This window comes from Nanorana parkeri, unplaced genomic scaffold, assembly GCF_000935625.1.
Source record: "Nanorana parkeri isolate BGI_ZX_2015 unplaced genomic scaffold, ASM93562v1 scaffold676, whole genome shotgun sequence".
NCBI classification, from domain to species: domain Eukaryota; kingdom Metazoa; phylum Chordata; class Amphibia; order Anura; family Dicroglossidae; genus Nanorana; species Nanorana parkeri.
In genome coordinates, this window is record NW_017306944.1 from 604,204 (window position 1) to 627,757 (window position 23,554).

The window sequence follows — 23,554 nt, forward strand, 5'->3', positions numbered from 1 at the left end:
CGCACAGTACAGGGGTGGGACGCAGAGTATAGAGGGGAGATGCACAGTACAGGGGGAGATGCACAGTACAGGGGGAGATGCACAGTACAGGGTGGATGCACAGTACAGGGGATTGCACAGTACAGAGGGGGACGCACAGTACAGAGGGGGATACACAGTACAGAGACTTACAGTAGATATAGATCATCTGATGTTCTGCCTTCTTCTTCTCCTGGTACGGGGTGGGGAAGCAGCCATGTCTCCTGTTCCTGTGAAGCCTCCAGTCAGCATGGTGGCCCAGTCTTCTTCCTGTTCTCAGGACCCGCGCCGCTCTCCTTCTGTCAGCCAATAGTGGTGGTGCAGCTTCCTCCCTGCCCATAGCAGCTGGAGTGGGCGGAGGAAGCTGCACATCGCTGCCGAGGAGCCCGACTACTAAATCGGGCATCAGAGAGGCAGCTGAACAGGCTTTTCTCCTCCCCGGTCACTGCAGCTACAGAGCGGCCGGGGAGGAGAGAAATGACAGGTCGGATCGCCGCTGCGGCGGCCGTTTAAAGGGGCCTCCGCCGGCAGGGAAGGAGCGGCACTATCTCGGGGGGCCCTCTTCTTCCTCGCTGCCCCCCCCCAAGTGGCGGAATGGCAGGGCCCGGTTGCAATTGCGACCGCTGTGACCGTGGTAGTTCCACCAGTGCATGAGAGATATATGCAGGCTGCCATTATTACCTTTCTTATGAAGTTGCTAGTTGCCTGTCTATCATGCTGTTCCTTTTGTCGAAGAACATGACAACCATCAGGTGATGGCTAATTCCAGCAAACATGTACATATAACATAACATATGACTTTAAAAAAAAAACACCTCAATATCTAAAGATAAGAGTTGCAAAGAAGAGATAACATAAACAATACTGGTGTAAAGGAAAGGATTTAAATAAGATTGCAATTTTTATTTTTTATCAGTACTTTGTAAATTTGACCATATTTGTTACAATCTGATTATTCTTAGTCTAAAGATGGCCACACACCTTACGATTATCGGACGACACTTTTCGTCCGATGATCGAACCGTCGTACGATTGTCGTACGGCGGCTCCATAATGCCCCGATTATCGCAAGGTTCAATTAGCCGTAATTAAAGAAAAGCACTTGGACGAATTGCGGTAGTCAACCGCACGTATTTTCGTTTGCGCATGAGCAGTGTAGATCGTACAATTTTTGAAGTACGGAAACGCTACTAACCTTGCAATAATCGTACGATCGGCCAAAGTTTTCAAACATGCTTGAAAGTCAAACGTTGTACGCTTGTACAGTATTTGTGGTTGTACACTGCCCACACACCTTGCGATTATCGGACGAAAAGTCGATTGCATAAGATTATCGTACGATAATCGTAAGGTGTGTGGCAACCTTAAGTTTCAGCTGTGTAGCACAAAACTGTGCATATCTTATACCCAAAAGAGAAAATTTTACTGAATAAAAATTATTTCATATGTGGTCCACACTGTAATCTGTGCAGATTTAATTAAACGTTTAATAACTGGGTAAGGTTTTGATAACGTTATACCTAATTTAGTAAATTGCACAGTTAGATTGTTAATGTGTGGCCAGCTTTAGAGGGAAAAGTGAGAATTATGAGACTCAATTTATAGTTCTATTTTGCCGTCAAATGCAAGTCAGATTTACTAGTCTACAGCCTTGATTTTCAGCAGGGTGTAATGAGCAATTGTGTGCAATGAGGCTAACTAATCCTATGTCAGATTTTCACAGCCATTTTCGTCTGGCTAATTGTTTAGCCATTTTCGTCTGGCTAATTGTTAATTGTTAAGCCAAATCATCTTTGCCTTAATGATTTAGGGCTGGTATAATTTTGAACGACAAAAAAAGTGTTAAGAATAGACATTTTTCACATGTACAGACCATATACTACTCTATTTCATGACATTTGTTTAATGCAATATAGTAAGTATATTAAATAAATTCTACCTTGTGAGCACAAAGGAATATCACACACTTCATGGCGAATTTGTGGGTTTTGAGTAAAGCACCAAGGCCCTCCTTCTTCTCCTTTGGGATTCCGACAATAGTTTTCCGTGAGATCTTTACCTCGATAGCTCGAATGCAAAAAGCTAGTTTTAAAATGACATTACAGCAAAGGTTGTAGTAAATCTTAGTCCTACGACTATGGCAAATCATTAATGTGTATTTTGACTGTAACTTTACTGTAGTATGTCTTGCTAAAACCATACTATTCATTTTTCACCTACTATATCAACTATGTCTCATAGGTGTCAGATACATAAGAGGTAACTTAAGCCATTCCTAGAGTCCCATAATTAGCTATTTCAATTAACAGCTGACACTGTAAATATTATTCATTAACATTCTCATGCTTGTGACAGCTGAAAGTATTCTTAGATAAGATGCTTCTACTGATATTATGTACAAGATAATGACATAAATTAAAGTAAGGTTACAGGCTGCTAAAATACAGCAAAGAGAACAAAATAATAGCAAAAATAGCACAATAAATTACAAGCATAAACACACGGCCAAGCTTTATATTAATATTTGTTTTTCATTTCATACAATAAACAGTGGAAAAAAATGTAAAAAGGTATGTAAATACATAAAACTGATTTTTAAATACAGGTTAAAGCAAAGATCATATAAGGTTCTATTCACTAAGCTGCCGTAGGCAGCCGAGTGAATGACCGACCTGAAGTGAAGTGAGCCGAACACTGTTCGGCTATTCACTTCAGGCTGGTACGGCTAATATCAGCCGTATATCGGCTGAAATTAGGCGTACATCGGCTTGCTTCGCGTGGCTTCGGGTCGGCCGAACATGCGCGGCATGTTCGGCTGACCCGAAGTGCAGAAGGAGTTCGACTCAGCCGATCCAACATCTGGATTGGCTGAGCCGAACCTCCGGCAGGCTACTCACTGCTGTTCAGCCTATTCTTATAGATGCCGAACAGCAGTGAGTGAATAGCCGAATGCCGCTGGGCGGCATTTGGGCTCGGCTGTTCTGCTCAGTCCCTCAGAGGGACCGAGCAGAACAGAAAAATTGTTAAAAAAAAAAAAGTAAATAGAAAATGATTGTGCGGAGCTAGCAGTGACAGCTAGCTCCGCCCAACAGTTTTCTATTGTCCGGCGGTTCTGCTGCCGTAAAAAAAAAGAAGAAAAAAAAATCTCCCGGGCGCTCTGGGAGCCTCCCGCTTCCGGCCGCCCAGGAGAGAAACACTGATTTTCTTTTTTTTTTCTTTATTCTGACACAGAATGTTTTTGACCATTGTAATGCATTGCTAGATTCCTATTGGCTATTTCAATTTGCAATAGCCAATAGTAAACTAGCATTGTACCCGCCCTCTGCTGATGGACCTGATGGAGAACTGCAGCAGAGGGCGGGTACAATGCTAGTTTACTATTGGCTATTGCAAATTGAAATAGCCAATAGGAATCTAGCAATGCATTCCAATGGGCAAATTATTATTTTTTTCTATTCTGACACAGCTCCGTGTCAGAATAAAAAAAAAGAAACAGCAGTGTTTCTCTCCTTGGCGACCGGGAGCAGGAGACTCCCGGAGTGCCAGGGAGAGTTTAATGTTTGGAGATCAGTGTCCCTGGTTAGCAGGTAACCAGGGACGCTGATCTCTCTGCAAGTGGCCGGAGCCAGCCGTAAGATCACGGCTGGCTCCGCCCAGCTTTCAGCACGGCTCAGCCGAGCAAAGGCATATGCGTTCGGCTCGACTGAGCTGCTCGGCCACGTTCAGGAGCTGTGAATAGCCCGTACAGCACCCCTTCGGTTCTACTGAACCAAAGGGGTCCTGGGGCCGAAGCTAGCCGAAGGATCGGCCGAAGCTACGGCTAGATCCTTTGGCACCTTAGTGAATAGACCCCCATAGTGACCTTAATTATACAATGCAAAGTGCAGTGTGCAGTAACCCTTAGCAACAATCCAGAAGTAACATTTACCTTGTAACTGTGGTAAACAACTGATTGCAAATGAAAGAACAGATTGCATTAGGTTAAGATAAATTCAAATGCTGGCCACACACAGAAAGGTTCTATCTATTTCACAAAATTTAACCAGCTTTAATTGCAAAAACACATAATAACCACCATCCCTGTCATTTAGATATAAATATCTAAACCGGTCATTGGCTGCCTTAGTCTATTCAATCATTTTTAGATCAAAGACTGTTAAGCAACAGAGTTGTCTTTTGTGTGGTCAGATTATCCAATTTTTGCAGTTAATAAACAGTTAACAGTAACAGTTATTAAATAAGAAGTGCATCTTACTGCTTGTCAATGAAATGGGTTGTGTAGGATTAAATCACCAACTGTATAAATGTGGGAATTTACTGAATTCAACAAAATGTTCTTACTGTAAGCTGCTAGCTTTATTGTACATCATACATTCATTGATGTATTATATCACTATTAGATCATATGTTGTTGTTCTAAACAAAGACTATTTGACATGTGATGTGAAGTGGTTCACATGTTAAGATGTCTATAAAAGGTGTCCAATAAGGTGACGTCCAAGCCAGGACACTGGCCCTTCATATTGGCAGCTTCACATAGTATTGCACTATACCATAGTTGTAACGTCATTAACATAATATGTTAAAAAGAAGCTTCGAAACAATTCCTGCACATACAGAACACTGTACAAAAAGTGAAAAAGCTCATATACACAATGAGTTTGACCTTTCTTTAAATGTCACACTGAGTACACACATGACACCAGGAAATAAGTCACTAACAAGAAAGGGGCTGTCTCAAATTTTGCATCTGTTTTTTCCAAAAATTACATAAAACAGATCATCACTACAAATCAGCCTTGTAAAATAAATGCAGAAAATAGCCCCAAATTATAATTTCAACAGAGGACATTCCTTTACATAAACATGTAAACCACCTTCTCAAAAGCAGATGTTGTAATGATGTTGTTCTGTGAATTCCAGCCCACACATTAACAAGCAGCAAATGTTCACATATTTAATTCTTTCCCATAATTGCTTTGCACATCAGCGTGTACTAATGACATCATCATCTCTTTTCTCATGTTTGGATACTTAATTTGTCAGACGACCTTTGTAAACTATGACTGTATGGGATTCGGTGAAAGCAATAATATTGAAATATTGTCCAATAGCTCTAAGCCCATATGCTTACGTTTTGGTTCCATGTTGAATTTTGTTAAATCACATTGAAAAACAACCATGATATCGGTGTGTTCAGTGGTTGACCAAAGCAATCAGTAATCCAGGTTTGTGCACAAATATACTGAGGGTGTGCAACAAACAATTCATAGGTTTATGTAATAAAACAAGTAATCAAGTGGAAAGGGCCAATGAGAAGTCCTCTGTCATTGTTCTGACCAATCTATGCTAATACAATATAAAACCTGATTAGTTGATATGGATCCACACTCTTTGCACATCATAATTGTTCTTTGCAATAACTTATTTAATTAGGTTTTATTAAGTGTTTATTTGTTCCTGTAAATTCATGCAGGAAATACATAGACAGATTTTTTCTATAAAAAACAAATCTCACAATCTCAGGCCCCACATAGCTGCTGAGCTGCTTTGGCATATAGTTTTAAACCCCTGCTTCCTAAACCTAGGCCCTTGCCCAAATAACTTCACAGATGCTGTCTGTTTTGAAAAAGGCACCATCCCAGCTTTATTAGAACACAGGGGATTTACAACAATATGTCTAAAAAATAAACAATTGCATTTACTAATAACTGTTGTTCTCATTGCAGATAAACTGTGAGAACCCAACAAGCATACATAGCTAAAACACCTGTCCTAACCATCAGTTCTGGACAGGTATCTAACTAAGTCCTTCAGGGGGCTTAAAACAAGGGACAATGTAAATGCTGACAAGGTTGAATCCTCCAATAAAGCTGTAATAGTAAACAAAAACAAGGAGGGAGAGCAAGTGGGGACTTTGCAGATGGCTGCATGATTTCACACATATACTCATGCCCCTAATTTTCACTTTTTCTAGTCAGCAAACCCACCCCAAATGCAACCCCTTGCCAACAGTGGCAGGTGTTGGCTCATAATTAATCTAGGGACCACCTGGAAGTCCTGCCATGCTTTCATGGACAGTCTAAAAAACAAAACTAACAATTTCCTTTTCAGTAGACAATAGCCAAGCACCAGTAAAGATCATGGCTCTTTCAGATAACATATTTGTTTTTGCAGGGGAACACTTGTTTGGGGATGGACATTCCCTCTCAAATAGTTTTTCCATACAAATCCAAATATTCGCATGCCAGGTATTTTCTAGCATGGTTGAAACATTTATGGGACTGAGGCAATGGGATTTTTTTCAACTTCCAGGAACATTGGAATCCTTATTTTTTATGACTGCTTATCAATTAACACTACTTACATAACAATACATAATTATGTTAAATAAAATTGTATCATGTATAATTTTTGCTAATAGGTAAGTGTCTCTCTCCTGTTCTTCTAAACATATGCCAATCAACACCTGAATATGTTGAATTATCCACAAAAAATGGAATGCCTTTACATCTGTGCTCTGCTCAGTCAAGTCAGTCATAGCTCACTTCAAGCAGGTGATTACCGTAGGGCAGAGGCACTGACAAATAGGTTGAAAAATGTTGTTTTCAGTTTATCACTCATGTGAGACTAATGAGAACTCTGAACTGTGTAACCACCTAACAATTACAATTTGCAAGCCTCCAAGCAGTTTCAATTAGTTCCTTATCTACCATCTCTCTTGGTCAATAAGTAAACAATAAGAACAAAATGGCCAGGACAGTGAATGCTCATTTCCCTACATGTTCTAATTAGCACTTTTTCCAGGTGTGAAGGATTTTTTATTTTATCTAACAAAAGGAACGGACTTTGTAACTTTCACCAAAGACAGACATGTAAGAGATGAAAGCAGATTAATTTCAGAGGCTGGAAGGAAAACCAAACTAAATACTTAAAGGTAAATGTAATTTTTTTTGGCAAATTTGCTTTTTGCTGTTGTTTTAAAACATATTTTATCAAAATATTGAATCATATATATACAGTATACAGGCAGTCCCCGACTTACGGACGTCCGACTTACGGATAACCCGTACTTACGAACCGAGGTCCACAGCTATCACTCAGTGCAAGAGTGCATAGCATTTAGATAAATAAATTCTAAAAATCAAAACATTAAACAATAGTGCTCACATGTAGGGATATATATATATAACAGTCCAAGTGATGTATAAAAAAGTGAATCCAAAAAATATATGAATCCAAAAAATATAGCTTTGCAATACCCCGGGGCTATACTTTGCAATATCACGCACAACCAGGAAGTGCAGAAGCTTTACTCACATCGTGTGAGCGGCCGGTTTTATCGTTTTAAATTATAAACTTATGATCCATGGGATAAGGACGAGGCGGCTGGGAGATCATCGATTATCATCTCATCTTTCTCTGCCTTTAAACATCTTGGTCTGGTGAGTGTGCACCCAAAGGGGAATTTCTGATGTGGACACCTCGGTGTGGAATTTGTTTCCTTGTCAACACGCTGCTTTCACTGGAAGTTCTAATTACTGTTGGACTCACTTTGTTATATATATATATATATATTTTTTTTGGATTCACATATTTTTTGGATTCACTTTTTTAGACATCACTTGGACTGTTATATATATATATCCCTACATGTGAGCACTATTGTTACATTTTTTGATTTTTAGAATTTATTTATCTAAATTCTATGCACTCTTGCACTTTTGAGATTTATTTATCACCTTCACTGATATATTTGAGACTATATATGGGAGGCACTATTGCTTACTATTAGATAAGCAATTAATGTAGGTTTTATTTGTTTGATCTGTACACGTTTGCACTATTTGAGATTACCTATTTACATGTTAAATTTTGTTACACTGAATTGTTTCACTATTTAGGGACCTTGAGCGCTGCACATTTAACTATATATCATTTGACCCTAGTGTCCTTAGTACAGCAGCTCCATAATATTTTATATCTTTCATTTGATTTATTTATTAATTTAATTTAAACTATTCACCTTTATATAGCCATAAGCGCGGATTACACATACTTTATCACTCAGTGTCACAGACTTTACTGCAGTTCATTGGAAAAAAACTTTGTACAATGAACTGCAGTAAAGTCGGTGACACTGAGTGATAGCTGTATGTACTGGCGGCTGCCACTACATTTAGGAGAACTGTGGCTGCAGCGGCCTGTGTCCCTTCAAATCCCTGCTGCTCTCCCTGCCTGTGTTGGTGGAGGCAGGGGGACACATACCACTGCATTCCTCCGCTGCCCCCCGTACCTCCTCTACCCCAGTCCAGCCGCTCCTCATCTGCCCCGCCCCCTGCCTCCTCTTCATCTGCATGGGAGGACCTGATGGAGAACTGTTTCCTTACTTTTTCCTTCAGGCCCCTCCTCTGCTGATTGACAGCAGGCAGTGGGCAGATGCAATAGCCAGCCTGCTATTGCAATTTTAAATATCCAATAGCAGGCTGGCTATTGCTCCCAGCATTAAAGTAAAAAAATTAAAAAGTTTAAAAAAATTAAAAACTAAAATTAAAAAGACAATTAAAAAAAAAAAGTTAAATAAATAAAAATTAAAAATGCAAACAAATACAAAAAATAAAGTTTATAAAATAAAAATTAAAAAAGAAAAAAACTTTTTTTGGTGTGTCATTTTTAATTAAAGTTTTTTTTATTATATTATAATCTTCTGAACAAGGGGAACAGACAGCAAAACAAACATGACCCTTCTCTATGCTATCCAAAACTAAAAAATGTTTTTTTTTGGCTGGAGTGTACCTGTTCCGACTTACATACAAATTCAACTTATGTACAAACCTATAGTCCCTATCTTGTCCCCCAAATACAAAGGACATCCTGTGTGTGCAAGGCATCATGGACCTGCCCACTTATGGGGCATTACCTCGGCACTCTGCATTTAATACAATGATGCAGAGAGCAGTGCTGAATCCATCACATCAGCACTGCTGTCTGCATCATTAAGGTTCACCAACCACTGTAGAAGATCCAAAGAAAAAGACAACCCTGTGCATAATGTGACCAGCTTGAAGATATCTCAAAAAGATAAGGGCGAGTAATAGGGATGTAAGAGGGAAGTCCAGGGTATATCACATGACACAGTACTTACAAAGCACTATGGCTTAGCTTAAGAGACATGACATGACATAACGGAACCTTGTTTTGTAGCTACCTTTGTCTTATTAAACATCTTACTGAGCCTACTGATAAGGGATAAGACAGTGCTGTGATTCCGTGTTTGTAATTAAGAGACTTCTTTCCGCAGTTAAAAGCTGAATATGTGAACATTAGAATAGAGTTCCCACTGCAGGCTGAGTAGAAGGCTACACAATATTATTCTGTGATATTGCATATTTACCTTACCAAAAACACTTTTCTATTTATTTAATCTTAACCAAAATAAAGAAAGAAAGGAAATAAAACTACTATACGGTATCCTTTTGGTCCCAGTAACTTTGCCAAATAAAGATGTCAAAAAAGTGTAACCAATTATTTATTCCCTATAAATTATCCATAATTTTAAGATCTTACTATTCTGTACAAATTATTTTTATTTATAATATAATCTTACCTATGTTCATGTGGATACATTGAATTCCACGATTGGCATTGTAGTCCACTTTTAGTTACATTTCTTGATCCCTTGTAGGTACTACCTTTTCCATGAATACAGTCTCTTACATAATCTGGTGTAAAAAAAAGTACACTTTTAATTGCATCCCATTCTACTTAGTTAAACTTCTACTACAGTTAAACATCAAAACAAAAATGAAGCATATCTAGATGTGCTGACGCAGCAGCGAGGAAGAACATCCCAACTCAATTACAGATTTGATCGACCCACATAGTGCCCACATGACCCATGAAAGTCTATTTCTACTTTATATCCCCCCCCCTTTTCCCAATTCCCCAACTTTGACAGCCTATCTATTCATATAACACTGTACCCACTTTATCACCCTATTCCCTTCCATATAGATTTTTCTCTCTGGGCTTGACCCCCAGAATTGAAACCTAAGATGTTTAATTTAAAATAATGTTTATGTTACGTATAACACTAATAGGATGGTTCTTCTTACTTGATTCAATCAAACTTAACTTAACATCGTAACACCATCATAGTGCTTTATATGTACCAATTCTACTTCTTATGCTATGTTATCTTGGCTACCTGTACTACAATAACACCAGTCATAGAGGTACATTGTAACTGACACATCTATAGTACAGCACAATTAAAAACAGGGGATTGCAGCCAATCAAGTAGTTACAAAGTACCAATAGGAATAGGATCAAAAGACCAACAGGTTGACGGTCATGATTTTAATTTGAAAACCTAATATAATTGAATTTTAGGATCAGTTTAAAACAATACAATCTGTCCCATACATGAATAAATCCACAACCATCCGTTCTACCATCATCCAATCCACTCCTCCAGTTCCCTGGGTTTTGATTAACCAATCTGCCCTTTAAAAAACAAATTGTTTTAAAACTGTGTGTACTATGAAAAATACCAGCCAGCCTTTTAAAGCAAAGGAGTTGATATTTCTATGGCTAGAAGACCTTGAGGGTCTAGAACTTCTCCTATGTCAGTTCTAGACATTTTGCTCTTTAGCATATAGGGCACTCTTTAGTGGATCCAGCCTAGAGATAAATGGGGTCCCTGCTAAGGACAGCAGCCTGATGGTGACTGGAACAGGGATCCTGTACACTTGAAGTACCTCATAAAATAGATGTAGGTGAGTGAAAATGTACATCAAACCTGCCTCCAGCTTGCTGGTTTCCTCACCTACTCACTATGGCATAAGTGTAGTTAAAAAAATGCAGGAATGGTATATGGCTACGCCCACATTCACACGAGTAACAGCCGGCCCCTATAGATCTGTGCTGCATGCACGGCCGTATTGGGCCGTTCCCGGGAAGGACAGTTGCTGGGTGTGATGGATTCTGTCTGCATCCAAGCAGGGACACCCGCACCTGTACGGACGTGCAGTTCGGGTGAGCATAGGGCGGCGTACAGCCATATACTCCCATAGAGAAGAACAGGCTGCCGTGTGTAATCACACGCAACACCTGTCCTTCCCGGGAGTGGCCCGATATAGCTGCGCATGCAGCACGGATCTGTACGGGCCAACTGTTACTTGTGTGAATGGTGGCTAATGCATAATGTATTGAATGAACACAGAAATAAATGAATGAATGAATGAATACAATGAACATTAAAAAAGTAAATTGTGCAACACATTTTTGCTCTATGTTTTATGTAACAAATGCCCTTTTGACAACAATGCAATAAACATCAAACAGATAAAAGAAATATTTGTTTTTCATTAAACATGTTAGAGGATTTCCCACATTAATAAAAATACTTAAAATACTAAACTCGGCAAAGGGCATGATGACTATACCTTCAAATGCAAGTAATCATGGAACAAGTAAAAAGAAGAAAGCAAGAAAATAATGCTACCTTTCTTTTGATACAGATCAAATGCACGATCAAATTTCTTCTTAACTCCTTGTGACAAGCTATTGAAAGAAAACCAGTGGCATCTCTTTGTGCTTTTATCAAAAGCAAACGCCCTAGAGAGAATAACATGTTTATTAACATGAAACATACATATCTCTTAAATGTCATTTCAACAATTCACTTTTTTATGATTCAGATCCATACAGGTCACCAGTAGCAAAAGAATGTAGAGTAACTCATTAAGCTGCTGACTGTTTAAGGACAAACCAACACAATTGTGTAATTGTGTAGACTTGTGGACTTGCAATACAGTTGCAAAACACCTGTAAATATAAAAAATGTCAAGAGTACAAGCACACTTTTCCCCCCAATGTGCTAAAGGTGTCAAAGATTCATAAGATGCCTGCAGTAATTAACTAATATATGGGAGTTGGTTACAGAAAATAGAAATATACAGAAATATTTAACTTCTGTTGTTGAGAAACCTTCCAGCATGCTGGATAGTCTGTGCTGTCTGTGTGCAATAATCAGATAGCACAAAATTAATTATAAACTTTACAGAGCAGCAGACATTAAGAGTATCCTTTCTGGATTTTTGAGATAGTCTAGTGTGCTGGTAAATGTATTTTGTTTCTAAACCTATTTAGAGTTATGCTTCTGGTTGAAAACGCACAGGATCCCTTTGTTAATTATTTCGTTTTCTGTAAGTAAAATAACCTTGATGTGGAAATTGTATCAAATGTGTGTTTTCATTAACTGTCATTTATGGATAACTATTTTTCATATATAAATGAACTAAATTATGTGATTATGTATATAGCTACTTATGAAGAACCATTTTACCAGTAAAACATAAAATAGATGTCATATTTACAAAAGAAGTAAATATAATCTTCTTTGCCTTGTCTTTGCAGCTGCTTAAGTAACCTCATGAAACAATTGCAGCGGTTTGCTGAATGCACTTCTAACTAGGGATCTAATTGCCCTTTAAAATATAACATGGTACAACATCTCAGGAAAACAACATCTGAAGAATGGTTTAGACCTAGAAGGATTTTGAGATGGGTAAATGTTATATGCCACGCTTAAAACGTTTGATGTACAAATCCTTTTTCCAAAGATTATTAAGAGCAATACATGCATGAATAAAAAGTGTATGTATAAAAATGAGTTTTAAGAGGGCTCCCTGAAGCTGTAATATTGCTCTGTTCATATATTATTTATGAATTACTAATTAGCTGTTGCTGAAAACAACAACTAGTTTCACATTTACCAGAGACAATATAAATGCTTTTGTATTTAGCTACATGGCATACCAAGCCAACTTTTACATCTGTCTAGCAGATGAAGGCAGCAACTCAAACCATTAGTACCAACTGGCTTCTCCCACACAGAGCCACTAAAAGCATGTCTTCCTCATACAAGTCAGGTTGAGTAACTATATATTGCCATTCACACTGTCTATCTGGCTACTTACTTGCAAGTAAATGAAAGTCCTTTGTTACGACTGCATCTTTTGGCACAGTTCTCTGTCGTGTTGAAATATTTTGTTTTCACCTCAAGTGCCTTGTTAATCCTAGCTAAAGTGGTGTCTGACGTTTTGGTGTAGTCATGCAGAGTGTTTCGTTTCCTAATTTTGCCTTCTGCAGAAACACAATAATGATAATCATATGTAGTAAAGATTTTATTATCAACATCTTTTATTTTTATGCCACCCAACATATTTTACAGGACTATACAACAGGCAGTGCACCAGTCTTGAATATGTATATGCAATGTGTATGAACAAACCATCAATCTTGCTAGCCTATATTGCTAAAGATGAAATGTGTTTACTTGCTTGCCATAGGTGACTGTGTATTTTTGTTCTTTGCTCCCCTTCTAAATGAGCCAAAACACTGAAAAAAAAATGGACCAAGCATATCTCATCCACCATATGGCAGCATATGTCATAAGCTCAGTAGGACTCTGACCACATTAAAATGATTGACATTGCAGGAAGTATTCAGATGAAGATGAAAATATGTCATAGTTTACTTTCCTTCCTTTATAACCGTATCATTAGTTCTAAATATATTAACTATATTCATAGAAACAAAAATAAAATAATGATTAACAGGACACATAATAATAATAATAATAATAATACTATTTGGGTGATCCAGTCAGGGCCAGAATTTAGAATAGCCAACATAGGTCATGGCCTAGGGCAGTTTAACTGCCAGGGGCAGCACATAGGCACCCACAAATCAAGCTGACTGTCAGTAACACATTCTATGTATACTTAACTGTTCCAGAATTCTATCCATTTGACCACTGCCATACAGCCTTGTCCTTATTGTAATATCCCTCTAGAGTTTGCACATTTTTGACATTATAGTGCATTGTGTACTTATATGTACGTACAGTGGTAAAACAGAGTGTGAAAAGTGTCTTTTCAGCCTCTCTACCCCAGCTATTCCTTTTCTGGCTATCTTATCTGATCTTGTTAGTTTGATGGAAAAGCTAGTCAGTAGACTGGTGAAGAAGTGGGGATTAACAAGACACTGTGCCTAGAGGGAAAGGCATTATGAATACAGGTCTGCCTATGGTTATCCCATATTAAATATGCCCATCCTTCTTTTGCTAAATGGAATGACCGTATTCAGCCAACATTTACCATTTCCATTTCTGGTAATTGTTGTTTTTATATAATGCTCAAAACAAGGGATTGTACTGATGGATATGAAAATGTTATGCTATGGGCGTTTATGATAATAACATATTGTATATATGTATTATATAGAGCTTGTGATAGCAAAATCACCAATAAGGTTGATAGATTCAAGTATTTATTGCTAAGCACAGTTTAGCATGATAGGTATTCCCTCTCTTTTTAAGTACAATCCTCCAAACTTCAGACTCCCAGTGGCACATTGCTTCCACCATCATCTTAAGCGGTCCATACTCCCTACAATTATCTGCAGATTTTCTGTGGTCAGGTGGAAAAGGTGCAACAGATTCCTCCATCTACACTTAACTGTGTTTATGGAGTAATCTCCACCTGGGCCAATCTGTTGCACTTTTTCCATCTGACCACAGAAAATCTGCAGATAATTGTAAGGTGTATGGCCAGCTTTAGTTGTCTTAGCAGTTATATTGCCACTTTCTCTGGTACAGATTTTAGGTAAAAATGCACATGAAGAAAGAAGCATCATGAGTAATACATAATTCACCAGACACAGCTTTATGAGAGGAGACCAGCAGCAAGTTTTCAATGTGGCCAAAAGATGTGAGGTGTTCAATACTTATGTGCCACATTCTAAAAAGGTCAAATGTAATGACACAAATCACTAATGGTATGGGTGAGAGCATATGGGTGAGAGGAAACCTGTACTGACAAAAGTGTATAAACTCTAATTACTAACTTGAAAATTGTATCTGCCTGGCTGTCACTGGGCTCAATAAGTCATTAACCCAGAACAAACATTCAGAAAGTGAAGTCGGTTTCAATTCAGTTCTGCTGATTTGTATGCTGTACATGATTCATATCAGTGATGAAGAAAATACTGGCAGCCAGGCAATTTGAAGGACAATGTGTAGCAATGACAGTCCACACATGTCTCTTAGCATAGGTTTCCTCTTTTTGTACACTGCATTGCCGGGACTTGGATTGGTTACATGCTAAGCACACATGGATCTGTTCAGTAAAAGGTAATGGCAATGTTATTATTTTCTGTAACGGGCTCTTTACAGCAAATGCTTGTGCACACAGATTTACTGTGGATCATACTATTCTAACACTATGACAGTACTTGTACAGGAACAATCACACCAGTTCCTGCTTTGTGGTGGTAATACTATGCAGCTAAGTCATGAATAATTCTACTATGCCAGCATCACATTTATTAAATGTTCTAGAGCCAAAAGAAAACAATAAAAATGACATTTTGACTGTAAAAAAAGGTCTAACACAACATCATGTTTCAAACACTGAAACCTAACACCACCTAAAACTCATAACTGTTTCAGGTACAATCATTTTAAGTTATACAAGTTTTTATTTTACATAAAAATATGTTTACATCAATTTCCCCATTTTTTTAAAATGTCACTTTTTCATTGTTGCCCTTTAAGACCCATGAAAAGAAAACCTCAGTGCTAAATGTTTATTAAAAAAAACATTTTGCAATGGTACATGCCCCAATGGCAGTGCCCAGCTACCAATGTCCCGGTTGCAAATTAGCCTTAAAAATAGGGTTCAGGATTTACACACTTCCCGCAGAGCTCGCTGAAACTTTTTTGAACCAAAGTTTGCCCGGCTCACTCATCTCTAGAGTCTTATACCACATAACAGTCTGTAACACGAAAGACTACTAGAAAAACCCAAACTCCCAGCAATTACACAGTCTTTAAATATATATCCTTTCCTGCATTTCACCAATTAGCTACATCCTTGAAGACATCAACTCACCAATTAGTTGAACTCTAGGGGCCTGATTTACTAAATTGTGAAGTTGAGTGCAGTGAAGTGTAGTTAAAGCTGAAATCCAGGTATAATAAAATGTTACCCTTGCAGTGGGACTCCACCCACACTGCAATGCTCATTTTTGTCTATGAGAAACAGAAAAAGCAGTTTTCCTTACCTTATCTCTTGCTTCCATGGCAACTGGCACTCATTCTCTCTCTGATGCTTCAGGTTGTGGCCGTGCTCTTGGCATCATCACTTGGAATGCGGGACCAATGGTCCTGCATTGTATGTTAAAACACCAGAGTGCCTGCAACCACTGCAGTAAAGAGAAGCAACTTTAGGGGACTGGTTGTACAGCTAGGAAGAGTCTGTTGGAGTGAGAAATTTGGTAGGCAAAACTGCTTTCTCTGTTCCACTATACAGAAACAGCTTATAAACCTTGCAGTGTGAGGGGAGCCCCACATTAAGGGCAACTTTTTTCCCAGAGTTCTGCTTTAAACAAATAAAACTTGGAGAAATGTGAAAAATATAGACACTTCTTTGCCCATGATTGGGAGTTTGAAATGGTTGCAAATTTGTCACTGTATTGCACTTCATTTCAGACTTAAGTAAGCTGGCATCACTATGGTCAGGCAAAGATATCAATCAAGCCAGTGTAAGGGGCAAAGACAAGTATGATCTCACCATCATCTACCAAACATTTCATTTTGATACACAAAAGACAGGATACTAAACCATCCCAAAGTTTCTATTTTATAGACACTCCCTGTAAAATGTGCATTATTACCCAAATTGGTCTTCTAGACTTTGTGCAGGGTTTGTTGTTGTACATTACGTTTTTGTTGTTTTTCCTCTTTAACATTACCAATAAAATTGTATTAATGTGTATTGCTTTCTTAATTAATACAGTCATAAAATACACATGTAATGTAATAAAAATAATATTCTGTTATATTTTAACATCAGAGAAAATTGGCAGCTACAATTGTTTGACATTACAAAGAAATTCAAATAATTAGATTCTCATTTTCTTTGTGTTTGATTAGTGCAAAAAATAAAAACTTTAAAGTGTATTTCCACTTTTGCAACCAAATTGGGACAATACCTATGTTATATTTGTTACATACACCCATTCACATAGCATAAGTTTAAAAAAAATTAAAAAGTTCCTTGCAGTTTAAATTGCTTTTACTTAGGTTAGGGTTTCTTGGCTTCTTATGGGTTAAAATGTCTGCTTGCTTCTCCTCCTTTGTAATTTTTGGAGAGGCTGTGAAAGGTGAGGGATTAAAGGATTACAACCCTGCTTCTGCATCTAAATGTTAATGAAGTTAATGAGAGAAACACAATCTTCAAATTGTAGTGCTGTTTTTCTATGAAGACAGATCACTGTGAAGGTGCTCAGAAAAACCTTGAATCTGCCATGTTGCCTGCTGCAACAAAACATCTAAAATGTAAGAAATACTTTTTGTATTATTTTTCAGTATGCTGTGAAGCACATAACAACCATACATAGTGTGGTTTCTCATATTTGACTGCAAAAGTGGAAATACATTTAATTTTTAAACGAGTGTGCTGTGGCAATGCAGAGTGCCACACGTAAATTATTAATCCAGTTCATATTTATTAAACTTGACAATGAGGCAAATAATAACCACCAATATGTTTTTGGGATCTCCAATCCCGCTTCCTAAGTGCTTAAACTGGTGATAATTGGTGAAAATACTGGACACTAAGATCAAAGATTATAGTGATATTGCCGGGGCCAGATTGACCTGCCTCTTGTGACCAGGGATCATACCAGACCATGTAGCCACCTGTTGTGACCAGGGATATCAGACCACATACATATCCACTCCACTAACAATAACAAACATTTCTAGATTTTTTTCTGCATTTTCAGCATGCTTAAAGGGAAAACACATTGGCAAATGTGCATGTATTGCAACTGTATTACTGGGTTGAGTTAGCAGATGTGCATTACCACAACACATAGGGGGTCTATTTATCCACTTAGCCATCTTTGTATAATGCTTTACAATGCTTATGCTCCGCATGTAATTTCACAAATGGGCTGGCTGGGCTCTGTTGCCCACAGCTTGTTTACTGTGGGCAACAGAGTGATGGCAGCTATGGAGGATGTCCATGTGAAACTGTGTGCTGTGCCTTTGATTTGCCAGCCAAGCTGAGGAGGTGGACACAGGAGTTGACACTGTCCAATTGGTTTTGGCAGCCATAGGGCTGGGTCTCGCCACTCTACTCTGCTCCTGTGTGTATGTGTGTAGTGCAGCCATGCCTGCAGCTTTGAAGCCTCCTGGTTACCAGGGCAATGTTTTCTGAGCTGCTTCTAATGTTTCTTCTAGTGTTATGCTTCTAGTGTTACATTAACTATCTCTACAGCGGTGAGTGAACTCTGCATTGTCCTCCATTGTGTTTTGGCTGTTAATTATTCAAATTTTAGGCAGGAATATGATGTTATCGTGACATCAGGGGGGTGGGTCCACTCTCAATTAATGGTTTGCCACTGTATATAATTGTTTCACTATAACTATAACAGTTAATTGCTCTTCGTGCGAAAATGACGATTGCACCCATTACGCCGCACATGTTATATATCATCGCGAACATCAGAGTGTGTGCAATCATTTTAGGGACATCAATCACTGTTAACACTAAATTGATGAGTGGTAAAAGCTTGAAAAGCGTTGCCTATAGCCAATTTTGGGTGTGGTAGTTTTTTTTGCTGGTGTGCACAATTGTGAGGCTTGACGTGTTTGTTGTCTATTTAACCGACGTGACCCCGTATTTTATATTTTACCAAAAATTGGGTAATAATAAATGTTTCATAACATAATGAAGGGGAAACAGTTTTGCTTTCAAAATTTTCAGTACTTTTTTGATTATTTAGAAAAAAAAAATAAAAAAAAATACTGGTGATTAAACACCACCAAAAGAAAGCTCTACCTGTCCCCAAAATATTATATAAAATTCATTTCAATACAGCGTTACATGACTGAATAAATGTCAAAGTACCTCAGGGCTCAATACTGAAAAAAGGCCTGGACAGGAACGGGGTGTAAACACCTGGTCTTCAAATGGTTATATTTAAAAAATTGCATAGTTATTAATTCCTCAAAACTGCATATACTTAAGTTATGTGAGATTTAACCATCTTTTGTGAGAAAGGGCAAAATTAAATGTCTTTTTGGCTATTTTCTCTATTTTCTCTTCCGGTCGAATGTTCTTTTTATTATGGGCAGTAGGGAACTCTAGAAATTGGAGGGGACTAGCTAAAGATACATTTATATAAATGTAACCACATGTAGTAGCAATGGTTACATTTATCTGCTTTTTCTCCCCAGTGTTCTCTAGAATTGTTTTTATTGGATCTCTTATAACAAAGATGTATTTATTTCCTAAGATCCTCAGCTACTATCTAGTGGCCTTGATGTGGTATTTTCCTGATCTACTACTGCACATAAATATTTGATTCAAGCAGAAGAGAACATAGCCTTAAGAATAGGGATGCACTGATACCGATACTAGTACCGGTATCGGTTCTGATACTGAGTATTTGGGCTAGTATAAGTACTCGCCCAAATGCTCTGACACTTACCTCCGATACTGGAAGTTCCGGTCAGAGGGAGATCTCCCTCTGACCACAAGTGCTGAGGGAGCTGGCTTCCTTTACGATCAGGAAGCCAGAAGGTGGGTTATGACAGCCTCCTAGCTTCCTGATTGGCTAGGACGCCGGCTTCACTTGTTGCTAGGCAGCCTTGCTTCCAATCAGGAAGCTGGGCAGCATGTAATGACCCACCTCCAAGTTTCCTGATAGTTCAGAAATCCAGGCTGCCTAGGAACAAGTGGAGCCGGCTTCCTAGCCAATCAGGAAGCTGGGAGGCGGGTCATGATGGCTAGGCTTGTTGCTTCACTTGTTGGTAAGCAGTCTAGCTTCCTAACCAATCTTGAAGCCGGGCAGTAAGTCATGACTTGTGTCCCAGCTTCCTGATTTGTCAGGAAGCCACGGTACCTAGCAACAAGTGATGCTGGCTTCCTAGCCAATCAGGAAGAGGTGGGTCATGACATGCTGCCCAGCTTCCTAATTGGCTAGGAAGCTGGCTTCACTTGTTGCTAGGCAGCCTGGCTTCTTGACCAATTAGGAAGCCAGGTGACACCTCATGATTCACCGCCCGGCTTCCTGATTGGTCAGGAAGCCAGGCAGCCTCAGCATGGGAAGCCAATGCTCTTTCACTAGAACACTGGCTTCACAAGCAAACAGGAAGCTGGGCAACGGGTCATGATCAGCAGCCCGACTTCCTGATAATCTGAGCACTCGGTATCGGTGAGTACCAGAAAAAAAATATAGGTACTCATACGCGATTCAGAAAAACCATTATCGGTGCATTCCTACTTAAGAACATGTGAATTCGCTCCGTTCTCACAACAGCTGGTTAATTCACACAGAACAAATGCACATGCAGTTTCACTGAATGAATGGCTATGTGATTTTTGTATAGATAAACACCATAGTTTTGTTTACTTCAAATTATTTTATTGGCTAGTAGGAAGTGTCTTGCAACCTTAAGTAATTACATTGTTTTACAGGCGAGGGTGAATAGTGAAAGCTTTCCTATAGAGGCATATACAAGTTTTTACTGTGCTGCACATTCACCAATATGTAACATAAAGCATATATCTGTTTTTTATAAGGCCTTAGATACAATAGACGCGGAAACTAGGCAGAACTGAAATCATTGCCTAAAGCACATCAGATTCCTGCTTTACCACAGTAAACAAAGTTGCTTAGTACACGCATTATGAAAAGAGCAATATGTTACCAAACTAGTCAGGATCACAACAAGCATCAGGGAATAATATTATTTTTACCACTATGAGATGACCACATTGGCAAATGTTATGCATTTAAAATCATTCCCTGACCACAGGTCCTGTTTGACCTTTAATATTCTGATCAATGTGAGTGGGAAAATTATCCAACATGAAACTTTGTAGAGCTCCATGTGTTTAGCAAAGAAAAAAAATATAATCATTTTTAGTTGGTATTAACCTTTAACCATTTGCTGCCCGGAGCAATTTCTTACTATTTGCACACACATGATATAATCCGAATTTTTGGCTAGAAAACAGCTTCAAACCCCCAAACAATGATATATTTTCTGAAATCAGAGGCCCTGTAGAATATCAAAAAATGCTAGTTGTAATTTTTATGTCGCACGGTATTTGTGCAAATGTTTATCAAACCAGTATGTTTAGGATAAAGTACACTAAAATGACATTTAATGCACAGAATATTATACCTACTTTTGGTAAAATGTAAAAGATGGAGTCACGTTGGGTAAATGGATACCAAACATGTCAAGCCTTAAAATTGCGTGCGGCCATTAAGCCGCAAAAAACTTAAATACCCCCAAATTTCCCATGGGGACACTTTAAAGCTTTTACCGCTCATCAATCTAGTGCTAACAGTGATTAATGGCTCCAGAATTCTTGTTTTCACTCTGACGTTCACAGCGATATGTAACATGTGTAACACAATTTCTGTTTTTGCACGTAGGTGCACCGGCGTGTGTTTGTGTATGTACGTGCGTGCACATGGGGGCGGGGGACTTTATAATATTTTTTGCTTTCTTTCAATTTTTATGTTACTTAAATGTGTTTATTTTTTAAACACTTTTTTTACACTGACCTTATTTGCTATTACATAGGGGGCTAACAAGCCCCCTATGTAATAGCAGATAGGGTGTGACGGGTTCTCTTAATGGAGACATCAGATCCTAATGTCACCTAGGGACCACAAAGAAGCTGAGGAAGCAGAGATCTGCTTCCCTAGCTTCTTCTCCTAGCTCTAAGAGCAGGAGAATGTAAACAGTTACACGGGAAGTGATGTAATACACATCACTTCTGGGTCCAGTGATCGGAGGAGAGATCAGCAGCTGGAAGCCTGCTGATCCCTCTCCGATCATTGTGGGGAGACCCACCATGCCGGTCCCGGGCACCGCACGGGGGACAGCGGAGCTCAGGGAATCCGGTTGCGCGGAGGGGTTGGGGGCAGCACAATCGATATGAATGATTCAGAGGCTGGTATTGCTTCTATGAACAGCCATCACCGGCTGTTTAAAATGACACCAAGAACATGACTGTAAACTCAGAAAAGTCCTTATGTTGAGGCGGGGGGAGGACCGACCTGCAGTCTTATTACAAGTGATCTTGGCGACATCGCTGAGATCACTTGTGAATGAACAAGTGGCTTCCCCGCTCTACGATTAGCCATGCTTGCCCAAAGCAAGGCTAAATGTAGAACACAACTACCCGCCTGGCGCCTGGAACTACATGTCCCTGGAGTGGGGAGATTCTGCTCCTCTGCTCACTGCTGCCCGGAGGCCAAGCCTTGGTGGCCTTGTCGTAAATCCAGCCCTGAGGCTGTTCACTTTGCAACGGAATCTGCATTTTGCAAGGGAGTTTTCCTTTAGCTTCGTAAGTGCAGTGAAAATTACTTTGCAAAGCATGCCCAACCAGAAGCAAGAAAAAAACAAACAAACAGTATTTTTGCTTGCACATGTTTGGCTGATGGAGATTAGCGCAGTTTCCCTTCATTAACTAAGCTAAGGGAAAATTCCCCTGCAAAGTACAAATTCCCTTACAAAGTGAAAAGCACATTTGCTGTGTCTTTTTTATAAGAATAAATCATTTTATCATTGATTGATCAAAAATTACATTTTATTATTTTCCCAGATCTCATCTTTTTTAGTAGCGTGATATATTGCAAGATAATAAGCATAAAAGCTGCTCGGCATATCAATCAGGTGAATTATACTATAGAGATAAGACATAAGACATAATCTAATGCTCAATATGGTTTATAATGGTCTAAACCTTTGCAATGAGGGTAAGAAAAAGATCTGCTCTCATTGGTGGCTTACGTACATGTAAGATGTGTGTGTACACTGGAGGGGATTGTCATAGAATTACAGCATGAGTTGCAACCTGCAAAATGTGAAACTATTATCTTTTGATTGACAAGACGTTCTAGGGAGGATTGGTTATTTCTATATGCAAAACATGCATTTTTAGAAACATGTATGAATTCTTTTTTTGTCTCAGAACCTTTATCCTCCACAACATAAATTAGTACATTTCACTTCTCTGGTAACAGTTTCAATGATGGGTATATTTTTCTTTCAGGGTAAATTTTTCAAAGCACATAGGAACTTTCAGCACAGCTGTAATACTTCATATTGCAGGAAAGATATGGCAAGTGTTGAAGATATGCAGTAATATCAGTCACATTTACAAGAAAACCACTACAATTTTTTTATAGTTATGGGATCACATATCAAAACAATTTCTTAAAGTCACTGCTGTCTTTTCAGCTTCCTTGAAATGTTTAAAATTACCAAAATGAAAACATTCTGATCTCAGAGAAGTCAGTCAAGTTCCTTCCAGTCTACGGCTAACTGTCTATATTGATTACAAAGATTTAGATTGCTAAGGACATTTGAAAAAGCAACAATGTATTTTGTCATATAAAAAAAATAAATATGACAAAATTGTGCATTTACTGT

At 38.6% G+C, this 23,554-nt stretch overlaps 1 protein-coding gene across 1 annotated transcript in view; it reads right to left on the reverse strand.

Annotated features, from left to right (window-relative positions):
• HGF (hepatocyte growth factor) overlaps positions 1 to 23,554 on the reverse strand; it is a 96,465-nt gene that overhangs the window by 59,830 nt on the left and 13,081 nt on the right. Inside the window, exons 2-5 of the mRNA XM_018563566.1 lie at positions 13,002 to 13,167; positions 11,525 to 11,637; positions 9,626 to 9,740; positions 1,958 to 2,100 (exon numbers count right to left, since the gene is read on the reverse strand). Coding sequence (XP_018419068.1) covers positions 1,958 to 2,100; positions 9,626 to 9,740; positions 11,525 to 11,637; positions 13,002 to 13,167 — 537 coding nt within the window. The remainder of the gene's footprint in view (positions 1 to 1,957; positions 2,101 to 9,625; positions 9,741 to 11,524; positions 11,638 to 13,001; positions 13,168 to 23,554) is intronic.